The sequence below is a fragment of the Ostrinia furnacalis genome, unplaced genomic scaffold, assembly GCF_004193835.3.
Source record: "Ostrinia furnacalis isolate ACB-3 unplaced genomic scaffold, ASM419383v2 OfSCF1132, whole genome shotgun sequence".
Lineage (NCBI taxonomy): Eukaryota > Metazoa > Arthropoda > Insecta > Lepidoptera > Crambidae > Ostrinia > Ostrinia furnacalis.
Window position 1 is genome coordinate 930,467 of NW_021131371.1, and position 16,129 is coordinate 946,595.

The window sequence follows — 16,129 nt, forward strand, 5'->3', positions numbered from 1 at the left end:
GAACAGGCTTTATAAATTATTCACTCAATAAATTGAAGACATTTTGATAAAAGTGAACTAAAAATACTAATAAAGTTAAGCAATATTGTCAAAGTTGGCAAATGTTTTAATAAAATGTTGCTATTATTTATTATGAATTCCACAATGAATGTCCAGAGCTCGTGTTGAAATTTTTTTGTTTAACCTTTTGGTAAATATAACATAGGTACCTACTTACTAATTATGTTCATAGTGAGAATATCATAAAGTACACAAAATTTCCAAAGAATATACTTATATTCTGCACCTTACAGTCAATTTAATTCTACCGTACCGCAAATGAACTGTTCTGTCAACAGTTATTACCGCAACAGCCGTCACATGCTCTCTCCAGTGTTTTTATTTACAAAAATCTCAACGAAGTGGTCTGCGGTAGAAAAATATTTTCGCGGGTCGAGAGGCAAAGCAGCCATGTACGAAAATTTATTTTATTAAAATTGAATAAACACGCGGGAGCGGCGAACAAAAATAACACATCTAGGCCGCGCTCGCGCCGTGAATTTTAGTTTCGCTTTTACGAGAGTCCACTACGATCATATTCGAAACATTTTGCGGGCAAAAATACAAAAGTGAAGCTATAACGTTTTTAACGAAGTTACCACACTTTTCAACTTTGGCGGTGCAGTGTTTGACATTTTTGTGCTGCGGTGAAAAAGTGCTCTCGCGAAAACATGTTCAATCATACGAGCAGTTCATGCAAAGTTGGTTCTAGTAATTATAGCAGGAAAGGCGATAGTCCCAAAAAGAAAGATGGTAAGTTTTATGCGCTCTATTTATGTGTGCTGAAAAATGTGAAATATCTACCGTAGGTTGTGTATTTTCAATACAAATGCGGGTATTTTTCATAAAATTTCAATGGTCTGTTTCAACTACGATACTATTTTGTTTCTTTTTGTCTTGGTGAAATTTACATTTGATAGAAATAGACAAAGCTAAAAGAGTGTTAGTTATAACAACAACATACTCGTATGTTATTTTAAATAAAGAGACAGCTCTTTATTTAAAATAACATGTTTAAAATAATCAGTCTTACGAAAAAGATAAATTGGCAATACTTAAGTAGGTACATAATAACATTTTTATTATGGACCACTTGAACCGAATTATACATTAGACCGAATGGGTACCAAACAAGTTCTAACGAGACGCATTATAAAGTCTCATGACGTGACTGTCAACTATTAGTTTAACATGTTCAAGCGCAGTTGTATCTGAGGGAGGTATTTTCCAAACCACTGAATGGATCCATTAACCACAATTCAATTATCTACTTTTGGGAGCAAATAGGCGGAAAACGAGTATACCTACTTGAATAAATATTTAAATTGGCCAGTTAAAAGCTTACGCGGTCTGTAAACAGATACACCGAAAACAACGTTTGACTTTTAAAATCGTTTTATAAAAAATAAAACGGGCTGGCCTTTTTATCTCAAATGTTTTAAGAATTAGTTTAACTCCCAATCATTCCATACAAAATACCTAGCCACAAACTTAGCAGATCTTGTATTATGTATGTCGACTAACGGATGGTCATTTTAAATCATAATGTTATTAAACATCATACTCATTACTCCGGGTAAAAATATCGTGCTCATCATGAATGGTAAAGAATGAATGAAATCATTAACATATTAATTTATTTCTAAAATATGGTGTATTTAGTATTATGTAGCCTAAAGAACTCTAAACACCAAGCCCGTTTAAAGCCCGGCTGCTTTATTTCAAAAGCATCATCTGGATGACTGCACTTTCTAGGACTTGACAATTTTATCTAAAGCAGACTCGACAACTCATGTCGGCGGGTCGGCGAGTGTGTGCTAATAAATTTAAAATCTGGAGTGTTTACGCGAAATAATTCCAATTATAATGACGTATGCAGATTGAATTTAATATTTAATGCGAAAGCAATGGCTGTTAAAGCAATCCCAAATATAAATGAGCGATATACCTAAAACGGTGTTTTTCATACACGCCTGGATGTTAGCTTTGCGATTTCGATGAGGTTTATGCGTGTTTTTACGGTTATTACACCGATTCCAATCTTCATAACAACTGAACCTTTCTGATTTAGTGTACGGTTTAACTTCTGAACGCCGGTTTTTTATTTGACATTGAGTTATGTTATCGGCCTGATCCAGTCCAATATAAATAAATTGGGTCAGAAACTAATGTTGTTTCTTCGGATTTGGCCGTAACTGCGTAAATGGAACGATTTTGAGAGCTACTGAAGTTCTTAAACAGTTTTTGGGATTTTGGACACATAAAGTAAGATAATGGATTTACAGTCGATGACGTAAGAATAGCGAATGAATTGATTAATGAATGGAGGCATGAGTCATGACAGAGACTGCAAGAGTGATTTATGTAAGTGTGAAAGAGACGACGAGCAACGACTAAGGTAAGGTAAAATAAGCGAAGTGGATTGATTAAGATTTAAGGAAAGACTGAATCAGAAAAGCAATTTAACAGATGTAACTAAAATCATGAAAACGGGCTAGAAATATCAATGAAAAATCTTATAAAATCCACATTGTCGTCACTCCTACAACAATAATCGAACACTTCACTTACTTTTATCGCATCAATGCGATGGATACCTACAGATCAGATACAGCCAAACCCCTGCGTACAATATTCAGATAGCGTAAGTGCACTAAAGTATCAATAATACGCCGTCAGTGTACGAGTACTGCGCCTGCATTAAAATAATACTTGCAACAGGAACTTTTGCAAAGATTTTCTCCATGAGTGCCGGCGCCAGAAAATTATCAGCCAAGCGCGAAATTAAAGTAGCCGTGAACGGCATAAAATTAACTAAGACTCTTCTTCCACTGCCTCTGTTAAGGTCTTAAGCTAGGTTTGCTGCTAAAGTTTTGGCATTACTCCCGAAATGTACGTATCTTGTTTCTTTTTGCGGCTGTGGCAAAGGAATCAAGGCAGTAGGATTTAAGAAATAAAAATGCTTCTTAACACTTTCGTGGACAGTATTTCAGACACAATAAAGTTTTGTTGTGAAAGTTTGATATAAGGAACGGAATATTACGTGTGTGTTTGTATTATACTTTGTCAGTTGCAGGGTGAAATGCCCAATTTTAGACATAGATACTTGTACCTTTTTGATTTCAGTACAATTTTAGTAATATTGTGAAAAGTTATTTAAACCGTTCTCCAAACTAATTAAATAAAGTTTATTAATATGCATCTATATTTCCATGTTTACACCTAAATGTCGTAAATTACAAGTGGCTGGTGATAAACGAGAGTTTGTTAACATTAACTTTGGGGAAAGGTTTAGATGGGTAATAATAGACACTGTTCTAAACCATTCGAGTATATTAATAAACTTTCAAGAAGATTTAAACAGCATTTTGCATTTAATGAATTTGTGTTGGTAAAATGATATTATTTAAATAGAGACAGATGTCCAAAAATGAACTTACGTCTTATGTTAAAACTATTAGGAAAAAAAACTAAAACATATCTGTTTAAAAAATAGGATAAAAATGCCTGGAAAATTTTACCTTTTGCTTGATTCTAATGAAATAAATCGAAAAATTTCCACATAAAACGTATTTAAACATGTTGTCGGTTCAAAAGGGTTTGGAATTTTCATTTGTGGACAAACAGCCCATATTTTGGATAGCGGTGGATGCAAAAATTCAAAGCCCCGGCTAGGTTCTTTAAATGTGTACTTACGTAAGCCGTTTGCATATTTGAAAGTAAGATTCCGTCCGTCTGTATCCTGGAATCCAGGAAATGCCAGTTGGCCCCGATGGCTCTTTCATATATTTATGAGGCGATTTAGTTTTGTATTGTCCTTTACAAACTTCTGTCTGTCAAGCATATTTTACCTTTCTTTCTGAAAACAGTTGGAATTTTCTCTTTGGCGACTCAGTGCAGCTTTAATTTTGCCTTTAGCAGGTTTATTAAGCACGCTTGAATGTTAGAAAATGTTGCAGAATTTCAGACTTTCAAAACTTTGTCCAAAATTATTTTGAACCACGCCACGATGCGAATTTAACACCGAAGAAATGAATTATCATTCCATATGAGTTGAAATTGATATTCTCAGTCAAATTTAATATGATTGGTAAGTAAGTCTCACCGCTACAGCTGACACGGATTCGATATGCGACAGAATACGAAACACGAGAGAGGAATAATTTATGTGAAGATGCATGACGGTCTGCAGTCAGTCGCATCCAGATATAAGGTCGTGGAACCTTGCCAATGCGATTTTATGTTTTTTTTTTCACGCGTATGCGTCTTAGTCACAAACTAAACATGGCTGAATAAAAAAGATAGCGAGGAAAAAACAAACACTGAACAGACTTTTTGGCGGGAAAGTGAAGCGTCATGTTGGTTTTTTTCTAGTATAATTTATTGGTGGATTACTAACCTTTGTGCTCGTGATCTCGTGAACGTGCATGATTTTATGCAAATGAAACAAAACAGTGCAACATTAGTTTTCAAATTCTCCCATAAAGTCCATGAGGGGAAAGAGAGGAATCTCATCTACTATCATTATTCATTACTTACATCATATAATTAAGTTTAAACTAGCAAAAATATATAAAGACTTGGTTTGGCTGTATGAAAATATTTTATGCCTTTGCAAAAAAAAAAGAATGGAATAAAAAAGCTAATACCGATAAATAGTAACGGCCATTTTGCTCGCACCATGCGTACTGGCCGTTGTAAAAGTCCGAGAAAAAAGGTGGCGAGGAGGAAAAATAAAACAAGCGACGATCAAAACAGAAGTGACAAAAGGCTATCTCGATACGGACACTAGAAGGAATGCGGCCCCATTTCATTCGTCCTTTGTTTTTTTGTTGGCCCGTTTTTGCAATTGTCTGTCAGAGTTAGGGTACAGCGAAACAGCGAATTGGCAAATTGGAGTGTTAAACAACGACATAATGATAAATGACTATTTGAAACCTCTATTTATTTATTAAGATTTTCTAATGAACATTAACTTGAGTTTAATAAATTGGTTTTGTCGCTTCCTCTTCAACGAGTCTTACATACTGTGAAGTCCTAAAATTTTGCATATTCTTATCAGGTTTCAATCCGCTCCTTCTATGAGCATACTTGTACCGTCTTCACACGATATCAATCGAACTTCAGTCGTGCATCAAAGGCGGCCCTCGACGGGTTTCGCGTTGCGAACCTCGTTGTAAACTATAATATTATCGCGATGTTCACTCTTATTCAGAATGATATCTGCTACTCCTCGAGCGAGCTCTCAAGCTAAACATATTGGTTTCATAACGTATAGGATGAAAATTGTTAACTTTGCGAGTTTCTATCTAAATATTAGGTATTGTTTCATGCTTACAGTGTAGTGTAGAGATGTTTTGGCAGGTTAATATTGTAATTTGAAATGTTTTAAACATGAATACCAACTTGACAATGTTAACATACACACACAATATAGAATGGTATTTCAGAGTAAGTAAAAAATCAAGGAAAGAATTATAATAAAATAATAGGTACCTACTTTAGTTAAAGTTGAAAAACTTTGTCATCTAATCACTAGAATTAAAAAGTATAACGACTGGGATTAAAACTTTTTGTACGTCAACAACCTGAATATTTTTTTTAGTTTTATAGAGTCTACAAAGTTCTGTAAATAAAGCACTAGCATGAACAAAAATTATAGGTAGAATATAAATTCTTTGCAACAAAGTTTTTTTTAAATAAACTAATATTCTGATATTTGAATAACATCATTACTAGGTTTATAAAATATTCCATCAAATAAGACGCAAAAGAGCAAAAGTTCTATATCGGTGTTACGAGTGTTGCTTTGTTTCCCAAGTACAGAAACCCTTTAAGCCTCTTTGTACGTGCGCTGATCTTTTAAGAGGATTTTTTGGAGTGTATTAATAGGAAGATACTGCTGTATTTTGATACACTTAGGCTGAGTTGCACCACCTAACTTTGACCGTAACTATAACGATAACCGTTATTTTTTGTATGGAGTTTGACAGATTTTTGACGTTTGATAAAGTCAAAGTAAGATGGTGCAACCCAACCTTAGCCTAACACCGCCCACTACAACTGCCTTTTGACGTCACATGAAGTCGTAAAACAGGGGTTTTAGATATTTATTATTTTCTTCTAGAAGCATCTTTAATGGGAGAATTTAGGATATTCTGTCACATTATCGTATAGCGTGAGTAGACACTAGATTGGATCAGATGCACTGAAGATTAAAACAGGCAGTATGCTTTATACCATAGCATGTTCAATACGGGAATATTTAAAAAAAAGCAGCCGGTGCCAAGGCGAAGTTTAGTAGGTAAGCAAAAGACGAAAGTTTGATTGCGCTCGCTATTCCGTTGTAGAGCCACGATTTCTTTCTTTACATTAATGCTAGCGGCAAGACTTTATTTTCTTGACCCTGGTCCGGGTTCGATTCCCCGACAGTTCACCCAAACTGAAAAAGAAGGATAATTCCCAAAATTAAAGATTTTACTGTTTTGTCGGCACATTAAAAGGAAAAAGTAGGATGAAGATAACGCGTCCTTCAGTTATTACACTAAACCAGGTTGAAATTTACTTTTGTATGTCTGGGCTGAAACGCTGGCTGTAAAAGAATCTTATCTAACCCCACCTTTTCACTCGTTCTTCATTGCGAGGTCCCGAGATAGCTCCTTTGGCCGAGATTGCTTTTGTCTCGAATCTGCAACTCGGATAAGGAACAGAAACTAAAAAAAAGGTTAATTAATACTTACACAATTTATTACACAGTAATCTAGAGCTCTTTTGAAGTTGTTATTACAATAATTTCTGTCTCTTTTGTGGAATTAAGGATAAATACCTAAATAAGAGCTCGATTAGTAACAAAATTTTCTGTGGCTCACAAGTCATTTTATTTGAAGCAGAAAATTCATAAATTAAAAAAAAATATCCATACAATAAAGAAGCAAAAGGCTCATATAGTTCTTTCAACCCTCACATTTGAAGAAGTAGATATTTTTTTAAATTGTTTGTTTGTATGTATGTAATAGGCTCCGAAGCTACTACTGGACCGATTCGAAAAATTTGGTCACCATTAGAATCCTACTATATATTATTTATATATAACATTAATGGTACGAACGAAGCTCGCCGGGTGAGCTACTTAGTTAAACAATAAATAAATTCAAATTTATTTTTATTAGCTACGTTCAGGGCTGAATTATGACAAGTAAGCTGAAAATGCTGGCCCATGCCTTATCTTATAACACCTTCTCTCCCACTTCATTGCGTCTCAAGACACTTCTTAAGATGTACCATTGTCTTCAATTCACAACTTGAAGAACGTTGGAATAAAATAATGAAGTCTCTAACAAGATTATTAATTAGACGCTTTGAAAGAGTGAGAAGTGTGGCTCAAATTAAATTCTCAAGTTTTCGACATAAGTAATTTTCGTTAGGAAATTAGGGTACGAAAATTTTACTTTATGCAAAGATTAATCTTTGGCTTAAGATAAGATTATAAAAGCACTCTTTGTTGTTGCTATTTTACAGTCCTAATCAATAAAATTCTGTAATTTTAAAACAGCGTGTAAGACTTCAGATGACGAAATTCCTTTAATGTATAAACGGCGGTACATAAAACATTTCTTGTACTTGTAGTAGGAGCAATTTTGTAACAAAAATACATGAATCAAGTGTCGCCTGTGCCTCAGTGTTCAAACAGCGTTGTGACGTGTGAAATTTTCTGGTCCGTGTTTGGAAACTCATGCAATGTGCACTCAAGAATAGACCTTAATTGCATGGATCCGTGTCCGAGTTGAATCGAGTTTTGATCGTCGATTCAGAAGCAGCGTAAATCCGTCCCCGCCTAGTAGCTTGCACCAAACAGAACGGATTTTTCGCAGGCGTGTTAAGGTGTGCTTGTTATTACAGTTTGTTTGGCAGATAGGGCTGTACTCGTTAGTTCGGAGCGGATTCAGGATTTCTTCAAAAGCCGCCTTTATCTGCCTTGTTTTGTGACTCTTTATAATTCCTTGGGGTATGACCACCATGTTAAGCTTTAGAATTTTTCGAAACAACGTTCTTTTTGAGAACCGAGCGAACTTTTGCACGGGATCGTTAAAGTTTTTTTCTAAACAAAGTGCTGTCATTTATGCAGGCTGTTTTATGTTTCAGGAAAGCTGGCTGACAAGTCACCTCGTGGTAAGCCATCATTATCTTTTATCACATTAACAGTCATTATTTTGGGTTAGTAACAATCTTGATATAGATCTATACCAAATTCAATTTACACGCATTCTAGATACGTTTATTGGATCAATTAGTTTGCTAAAGTTATTTGATTGTGATAGTTAGTAATAATTAAAATTTAACGGTCTCTATGGTTACAATGATAGATAAATAGTTTGATACACTTTAATAGACGCCAATGAAAACAACTAGAAACACGGACTATTTATACAGAACAATTTAGGTATTCCTATCTTTAGGTAGCGATTCCTATTCATCAGACCGTGAGATGTTGGAATAAAAATATTAACACAATGTAACGATTTTTTACAAATATCGTCAAGAAGATGAGTTTCTATGCTCTACGTTGTACGTAAGGTCTAAGAAATGCCACACATGACTTCATACATTAACCTAGAACTGGTCTGGCCATGATTCTGTGTGGTTACGCATTCCCTCTGCCTTGGCCTTAAACGTACCGTGCGGTTCAGCAGACTATCGTGTGTAAATAAATAGATGTATACAGGTATGTATTAGTGTTTATGCAGTGTTTAGCTACTACCCAGATTGTTGTGACGGTGATTTCATTTATGGAAATAGCGTTACGTAAATTTAAGTCAGTCTTAACTATTGTTGGTATAGTGTATTATGCCGTGGGTTTAGAAGTTATAATTAGGAATTTATCAATATCAGGCTAAAATAATTAGAAAACATTAAAATTAATCATCAACTGACTGGCCTTCTTTTCAAGACAACTGAGGTCACAGCGTGTTTTTCGAATTAGATGTTTTATTTCAAAAATTGAGATTTATTACATTTTGTGTGACATCGACCTAGCTATACTAACCTTTGCTTTAGGGGTTATGAAACAAACAGATGAAAGACTAAGGGCTGAGTTCCACCACTAATTTTAACCGTAACTACTTATAACGATAAGCGGTGCTTTTTGTATGGAGTTAAAGTAAGATGGAGTAAAATGTTGATTATGTTTTAGTTTCGTAAGATTGTTTGTGTTTATAGCCAGAATTTGATTTAGAAATTAAGTGCGAAACACAATATTGCGAGTAGGTAAATGTATATTTAAGTGAAAAAAAATCTTGATGATGTAATGAAATTATACTCAGTGTTTCATAACGTACTTAAAATCAACACTTAAATTTAAAAAAGATCGCAATAAAACCAATACCCAAAATACTTAAAATTAGCAAATTCCATAAATCCATAAGCCACTTAACCATTTAACTGCCTTCCAATAACGTCAGACACCATCACCCAGATCATTACATAACCGTTTCGAGCCGTCAAATAAAGATTTTAATGTATTAAAAGATCTATCGGAACGATCAATAGGAATATGAAGGGGACATAAAATAAAATTGGATGTAATAAAACGGGTAATACCTGGTGGTGCGGCCGTGGCATATCGTATTCCTAGAGCCATAAGACTTGGGCCATAAAACCCGCGTTAGAAACGCGTTTGAGCAAGAAAAGTAAACATTGGCGTCAAACAGAAACTTGATTACAATTTAAAAGATTACTCAGTTATATTTTAAAATATAAAACGACTTTGTGCTTAAAAAAGGTTAACTACTTTTCTGTTTCAAAAATAACCTGTTCCTTAAAACAACCAAATCTAATAACAGTTACTACTTCTGCGATAAAAGTTGAAATTAAGAACTAAAAGCTCTGTTTAATGTTGATACTACACCATATTATTAAGTAAATAGAATATTATGCATGAAGTTAGGTTAAGTACAACTAATAATTACTTACTTACATGTCCCAATAAAAATATGGTAGGTATTTCTGTAACCCATCTAAATCTCAATACTCCGGATGCATAAATATAGCCCGTTTACTGATCTCTACTTAAAAAAATACTCTCATTCTATGGCCCAATGTAACAGTTACGTGCAGCGACGATGTCTGCTATATCCATGGTCGGAGTCCAGGTTTATATCGTTAGGTGCGCTGTGAGCATTATGCCCAATCCGGGCGGAGCGTTTTATTATGTGGATGTGTCCTTTTTTACCCGCCTCGGATATTGTTGTAAAGTAGATATTATGCGGGCGTCGAACTGGTTAACATTGTGATACTATGTTTTTTTATTTACTAAATAATTTAGGAACCACTAGTCATTTATTTATTTAATTAGTTAAATAGGGGAACGAAACCAGTCATCATCATCATCATCATTTCAGCGACAGGACGTCCACTGCTGAACATAGGCCTCCCCCAATGACTTCCACATCGCACGGTTGGTAGCAGCCTGCATCCAGCGCCTTCCTGCTAACTTTACCGTCGGTCCACCTTGTGGGTGGACGTCCCACGCTGCGTTTTCCGGTACGCGGCCTCCATTCCAGTAATAATTGTCAATTTTCAATAGTAACACAGTGTTCAACGTCGTGATATTTTTGAACATTCTTTTTCTTATTATATATTTTTTTAAATAATGTTGGATTTTCCTATTAAGTTTTTTCCCTTCAGACTCTATTACATTAATAAGGCGTATACATAATTTATTTAGGCTTCGCGAACTTTCATTTAAAGTTTAAGGGATTAAACACAAATTACCATAATAATACCTTTGCAAATCTGAACTCAGATTAGATCTCAATTGCTTCATACAAGTACCTAGCATAGATAAAATGAAATTGAAATGGCGATAAAGGCTAAATTTCAATATTCATAGCTTTACCTTAGCCGGCTGACCATAGCAATTAAACTAATGGCCCTAATGAACGCAAACGGCAGCTATCTCGGTGGTCGAGCGCACTGTGTACTAAATCACCGGCTCGATTACAACTGTTACAAGAATTGTCGTCAAATTTATGGTGTTACTACAGAAATTGAAGAAAGACGTCACTATTTGAAACGTTTTCGTAATTCTGAAAAAATTTTTAGATGGCAAAGTGAGATTCTCTAACAAGTCGTCAAATGCTATTGTTGTTTTGGTTTTCAGTCAAGTAACGTTAAGTATACGAAAAGAAAATACGATGGTAAGTATTAATATAATGAGGTTTATAATAAAATTATTATAATATAATGTTAAATATGTCTCATAAAAAGCTCAACATATTTTATGAGAACATTATGAACGTTATGATGGCAAGAATATTATTATTTTTGAGCTTGGAGGTTTTTGAGCCACAGTAATAGCATTGATGTAGTAAGAAAAACAAGAAGATTTTTTGCAATTTCAATATTGCTTCAGGTTTTAATAACATAAATATTTAATTGAGCAAGGTTATCCTATATTATTAAAGCGAAAGTTTGTGTGGATGTCTGGATGTTTGTTACTCTTTCACGCAAAAACTACTGAACGTATTTTGTTGAAACTTTACAGTATTATTGTTTATAACCCAGATTAACGTATAGGCTATAATTTATGACGATATGTGACACTAAATTTCACGCGGGTGAAGCCGCGGGCAAAAGCTAGTGGTAAATAAAGTAAAAAAAAATACATGAATGATTCTTAAATAATATTAATACACGAGTAACTTGCTGATTCGAATAAAATCGAGCTTGGTTCGCCTTTATTCCAGTTGCAATGCTTTATTGAGAGCAGGGATTATGACCTGGCTTACGAAATCTTGACCACGTTTTCAAGAAGGCTCAAAGGGCCTCCTTGGGGACTGATAATACCCAAACCAACGCCAATGGGTTCAAGTAAGGTCAAGTTCGATTTGACCTACCTCCTTATAATGTAATACCTACTTCGCTGTAGTTAAGTTGTGACTCTTTAGAAGTATTTACGTACAGTTGTCTTTGTGTAGTATACAAGAGACAATATTAGTATACAGAAGACTTTATTGTTAATTAAGAAAAAGTTTTTAGGTTGTGACTAAAAACATTGTCAAACAAATATTGTCTCTAAAGGTAATGTAGGTACGTTACTAAAGAGTAACGTACCTACATTACCTTTGTTTATTAATTATAAATTTTGTCTAACAGAAGCCTTTATAATCCAATTAAAAAAGTGTTTGGTGCTTATTAATTAAGTTAGGGCAGACAGTTTTCTTTGACAAAAAGTGACTTCCAAACTAGGACGAATATCACAAGTTCATTCGTTGTCTTTGAAATAAATTATTCATCTATTTTTTCCCGTGTCACTCACTCACAAAAAGTGGGTTAAAAAAATGTTAGGCCTTTATGGCGAAGCCTTATTAATCGCTTTAAATTAAAATACATTATTCAATCAAGATACAAAGTTATCGAACGTATGACTTAGACATTTTCCTCTTCTTTTCTCTTTCTTTAGTCAGACCTTGGTCACTTTTTACCCACTTCAAAATCAGTCTACATCTTTAAATTTTATCAGACCAAGCAATGCCCTGACAATTCCTGCCAAAGACAAATACCGACTGTACGTTTCCCCCAAATAATCGCCTCTATACAACTCCCTAACGACATTTAGACCTATCACACTGTATCTGTATACATCTCGTTCCAAATTTAGGACAATGATCAGACAGATTTAATTTAAATACGTCATAAACGAGGACGCTTAGGCCGAGTTGCACCACCTAACTTTGACCGTAACTATGACGATAACCGGTGCTTTTTGTATGGAGTTTGACAGATTTTTGACGTTTGTCAAAGTTAAAATAAGATGGTGCAACCCACCCTTACAATCGCAACCTTACAGGCAAAATGTATTATCTCGCAGAAACCCATGATTTGAGGATATTGAATTTATTATCATTATGGGCTTCGCTGTGAAGGGTTCGGGTGATTAAGCTCTTATGCTGCCTACAAGTGAGGTAATTTGAGAAATACCGGGGATATCTCGTCATAACCGAGGATAGCCCAAATAAAACGGCTCTCTACACGATACATGTATCCATAATATTATTTCCTTCTTTGAAGTCAGAAACAGTGTTGAGTAAAGCACATTCGCCAAAAATCAAGAAAAGTGCTCATCGTTTAATTTAAGTACAATAACATCATCGTCTTTGTGGAAATCCTTGGGGGAGGCCTTTGTCCAGCAGTGGACGTCTTTCGGCTGAAACGAACGAACGAACGAACGAACATTATCGGTAGAGTTGTGAATGATTACAAATAATTTTGTTCAAAAGATAAGTACTTTACTTACTCCTCCAGTAAATTTAAAACTTTAAATAAATAAATAAATAAATAAATTCTTTATTGTATAACTTATTTCACAGTTTAAACTCTAGGCTAATCTTATGCTACAAAAGGTAAAATTATACATGTGCCTGAACTAGGAAATTTATTCCTGTATCTGTATCTGTATTATCTTAAAAGTCTGTGATACTTTTTTATAACTAACCATCTGGAATTCATTCATTGCTAAATACTTTTTATTTCACTTACGGAAAAAAGTTATTCTTTAGCGTAAAACAACTAAAAAAAACATAATATTATTATTAAAAGTCTTATTATGAGGTTAGTTAAACATCAATTATTATGTTAGCTTATTTGACCCAAGCGAATAAAAAATCAGCTAAGACATAGTGTGCAAACATCAGCAAGTTAGCGTCGGAAAGTAGGTAATTAATGAAATAATTAACGTCTGGCTGAAATAATTACGAACACAGCCTAGAGCGAGTGCGAAACTATTGACTCTGACTTGTTAAGACGGGTCGGGTTTGATATACAAACAAGCTGAAGATGGCACATAAACCTAAACTTCTCTTATGCCATTGTGATAGGTGCTATTTTAGAACAAAATTGTGTAGTCTTATGTATAGTTGTTGCAATTCACGAAGGCAAATGAGCTTTACATGTGTGGTGGCTCGCTACTGCTCGTTTTTCAAAAGTATTGTTGTACATTACACTATCGTTATGTGTATGTATCTACACGTACACACACAAGTAGGTAAATCTCACTCGGCTTTGTGAGTTGCAAGAGCTATACTGTAACTGTAAGGGCTTGTTTCCTCGGAGACATCCCGTTTTTTGCAGGATCCCGTTAAGACGTAATTTGAGTTGTAATTCGAATTTCAAACACACTAATATGGCCGATTCACACATATCACTGAAGTCACAGTTCAGGCTCAGTACCGGCACAGTGCGAAATATTCTTTCATACAGTTTCTATGAACGCATCCCCACTTGACAAGTTTCTGAACAAGAATTTGAAACAGCTCTCTGACATTTTAAAATATTCAAAATATTTCACTGACGCAACACTGTAGCACTGATACTGAACTGAGCGGACACTGTGACGGAACTGTGGCTTCACTGATATGTGTGAATCGAGCATTAAATGCGTGTTCAGACGACAGTTTAGTTTTCCGGGATCCTACATTTTATTTCATCCCTCAAAACTAGATTGCAGTGTGGAAATGAGCTCTAACTGAGGGCAAGTTTGATAAGAATGGTTTTAATCACCGGCAAAGTGCTGGAGTAGTGGTTGCAGCTAATTTATTCATGGTTACTGCTGCCCAATTCGATTACGGCTGAAGCCAAAACTTGGGCTAGTGGCCTGTACCTAACAATTCTATGGAGTAGAATGATTGCGGTATAGGATGCTTGAATTAGTATATTTTCTTAGTAATCAAGAATAACAATTTGAAAGTTTTGTTATTCTTGATTTTTTTAATAAGTAATGAGAGTAGGTAGTTAATTACAATTCCACGCCTCTTTGGATCAGTAGTTGGAGTTGGAGTTGGAGTTCGATTCCCAGAGAGAGCTAGGGAGATTTTACACGATAAGTTATGACCACATAGTGCAGGCTGTCACAAAGTTAGATGCAATATTTTCAAAAATAATGAAATGTTCAAGAAACAGTTCTTACAGTCTACATAATGACATACATATTAGCATCTCACTCATTTTTTGCATCAGAGTATACAAAACCAGTATGTACAATTAATATTGTTATCACAACATAATAACACCTTATTAGAATATCAATTTCAAACTATTAATAATCCAGCAAACTATAATTATTACTTGTTAGCAACACGATTCCGAGAAATTTCTAATTTAAAATACGAAGCAATAGGATGAGTTCACGAGCTTACTATATTAGACTTTACTATGCTAGTCGTCCCTAGGACGAATTCCTTCGACTTAATTAAATATTTTGTGACCTTCACCCTTCAACGCCTAGAATACCGTCTGCATTACAAACGGTTCCAACTACAAATAGTTTATCTGATAATTGAAATGAAAAATCCCAAAGGAGCAAACCACAGCACATTTTTCATGCCTGCGCAAGGTAATACCCGTATGTCTTTTATCTCTAATGGGAAAAATAAATGATTGTTTTTACGACCGTTGCCTTGCAATGGAAGCTTCCTCTGAGATATACGACCGTCGCGAAAGCAACAGCAAAAAATGTAATCCTTAAAACAAAGAGCTCTCAAGAACTACTCATTCCTCACATTTCATTTGATATCAATCACTGCTTACAAAGACTCGGAGTCCTTCGACCATTGTCGGGCATGTTCGGGTTCGTAGTACGTAGCGGCAGTACTCCAGTATGTCTACGGCTCTACGTAAAGCGCACGTGTCGTAGCGCGTAGCTTCGTAGCGGGAGGTTCGAGCGACTACGAATATTTTTATTGGGACGTGGTTGTGATAAACTATCCAAGTGATTGGTGTACGTGATGTTGTTTTAGTTGCAAGGATTAAAATCGATTGATTTTCAATTTTTCCCCCCATTATATGGTAAGTGATTTTAATTATACTTTTTAACAATGATATTGTCCTTGGAATTTCTTTTAATTAGTAGTTCACGACTTTATTTCAAGTTTTTTCTCAAGAATATTTTTCTTTTTTGTTTTCAAAGCAAGTTATTGTGCGTGACGTAAGGTGCTTGTTAAGTTGACATTAATTGGCAAGTCACTTACTAATTTTTTCGCCTTCTCAAAAGAAGGGCAAAAATGATAAAGTTAGGCTTGGTAAATCTAGTTCAAGA

General features: G+C 34.9%; 1 protein-coding gene across 2 annotated transcripts in view; it reads left to right on the plus strand.

Annotated features, from left to right (window-relative positions):
- The first annotated feature begins 501 nt into the window (after positions 1 to 501).
- The window catches only part of stg1 (stargazin-like protein), an 87,462-nt gene continuing 71,834 nt past the window's right edge, over positions 502 to 16,129 (plus strand). Inside the window, exons 1-2 of one of the 2 annotated variants that reach the window (XM_028302620.1) lie at positions 502 to 792; positions 8,182 to 8,208. In XM_028302620.1, coding sequence (XP_028158421.1) covers positions 711 to 792; positions 8,182 to 8,208 — 109 coding nt within the window. In that variant the 5' untranslated portion in view covers positions 502 to 710. Of the gene's footprint in view, positions 793 to 8,181; positions 8,209 to 15,720; positions 15,880 to 16,129 lie in introns of those variants that run through there. The other variant, XM_028302621.1, reaches the window with a different exon arrangement.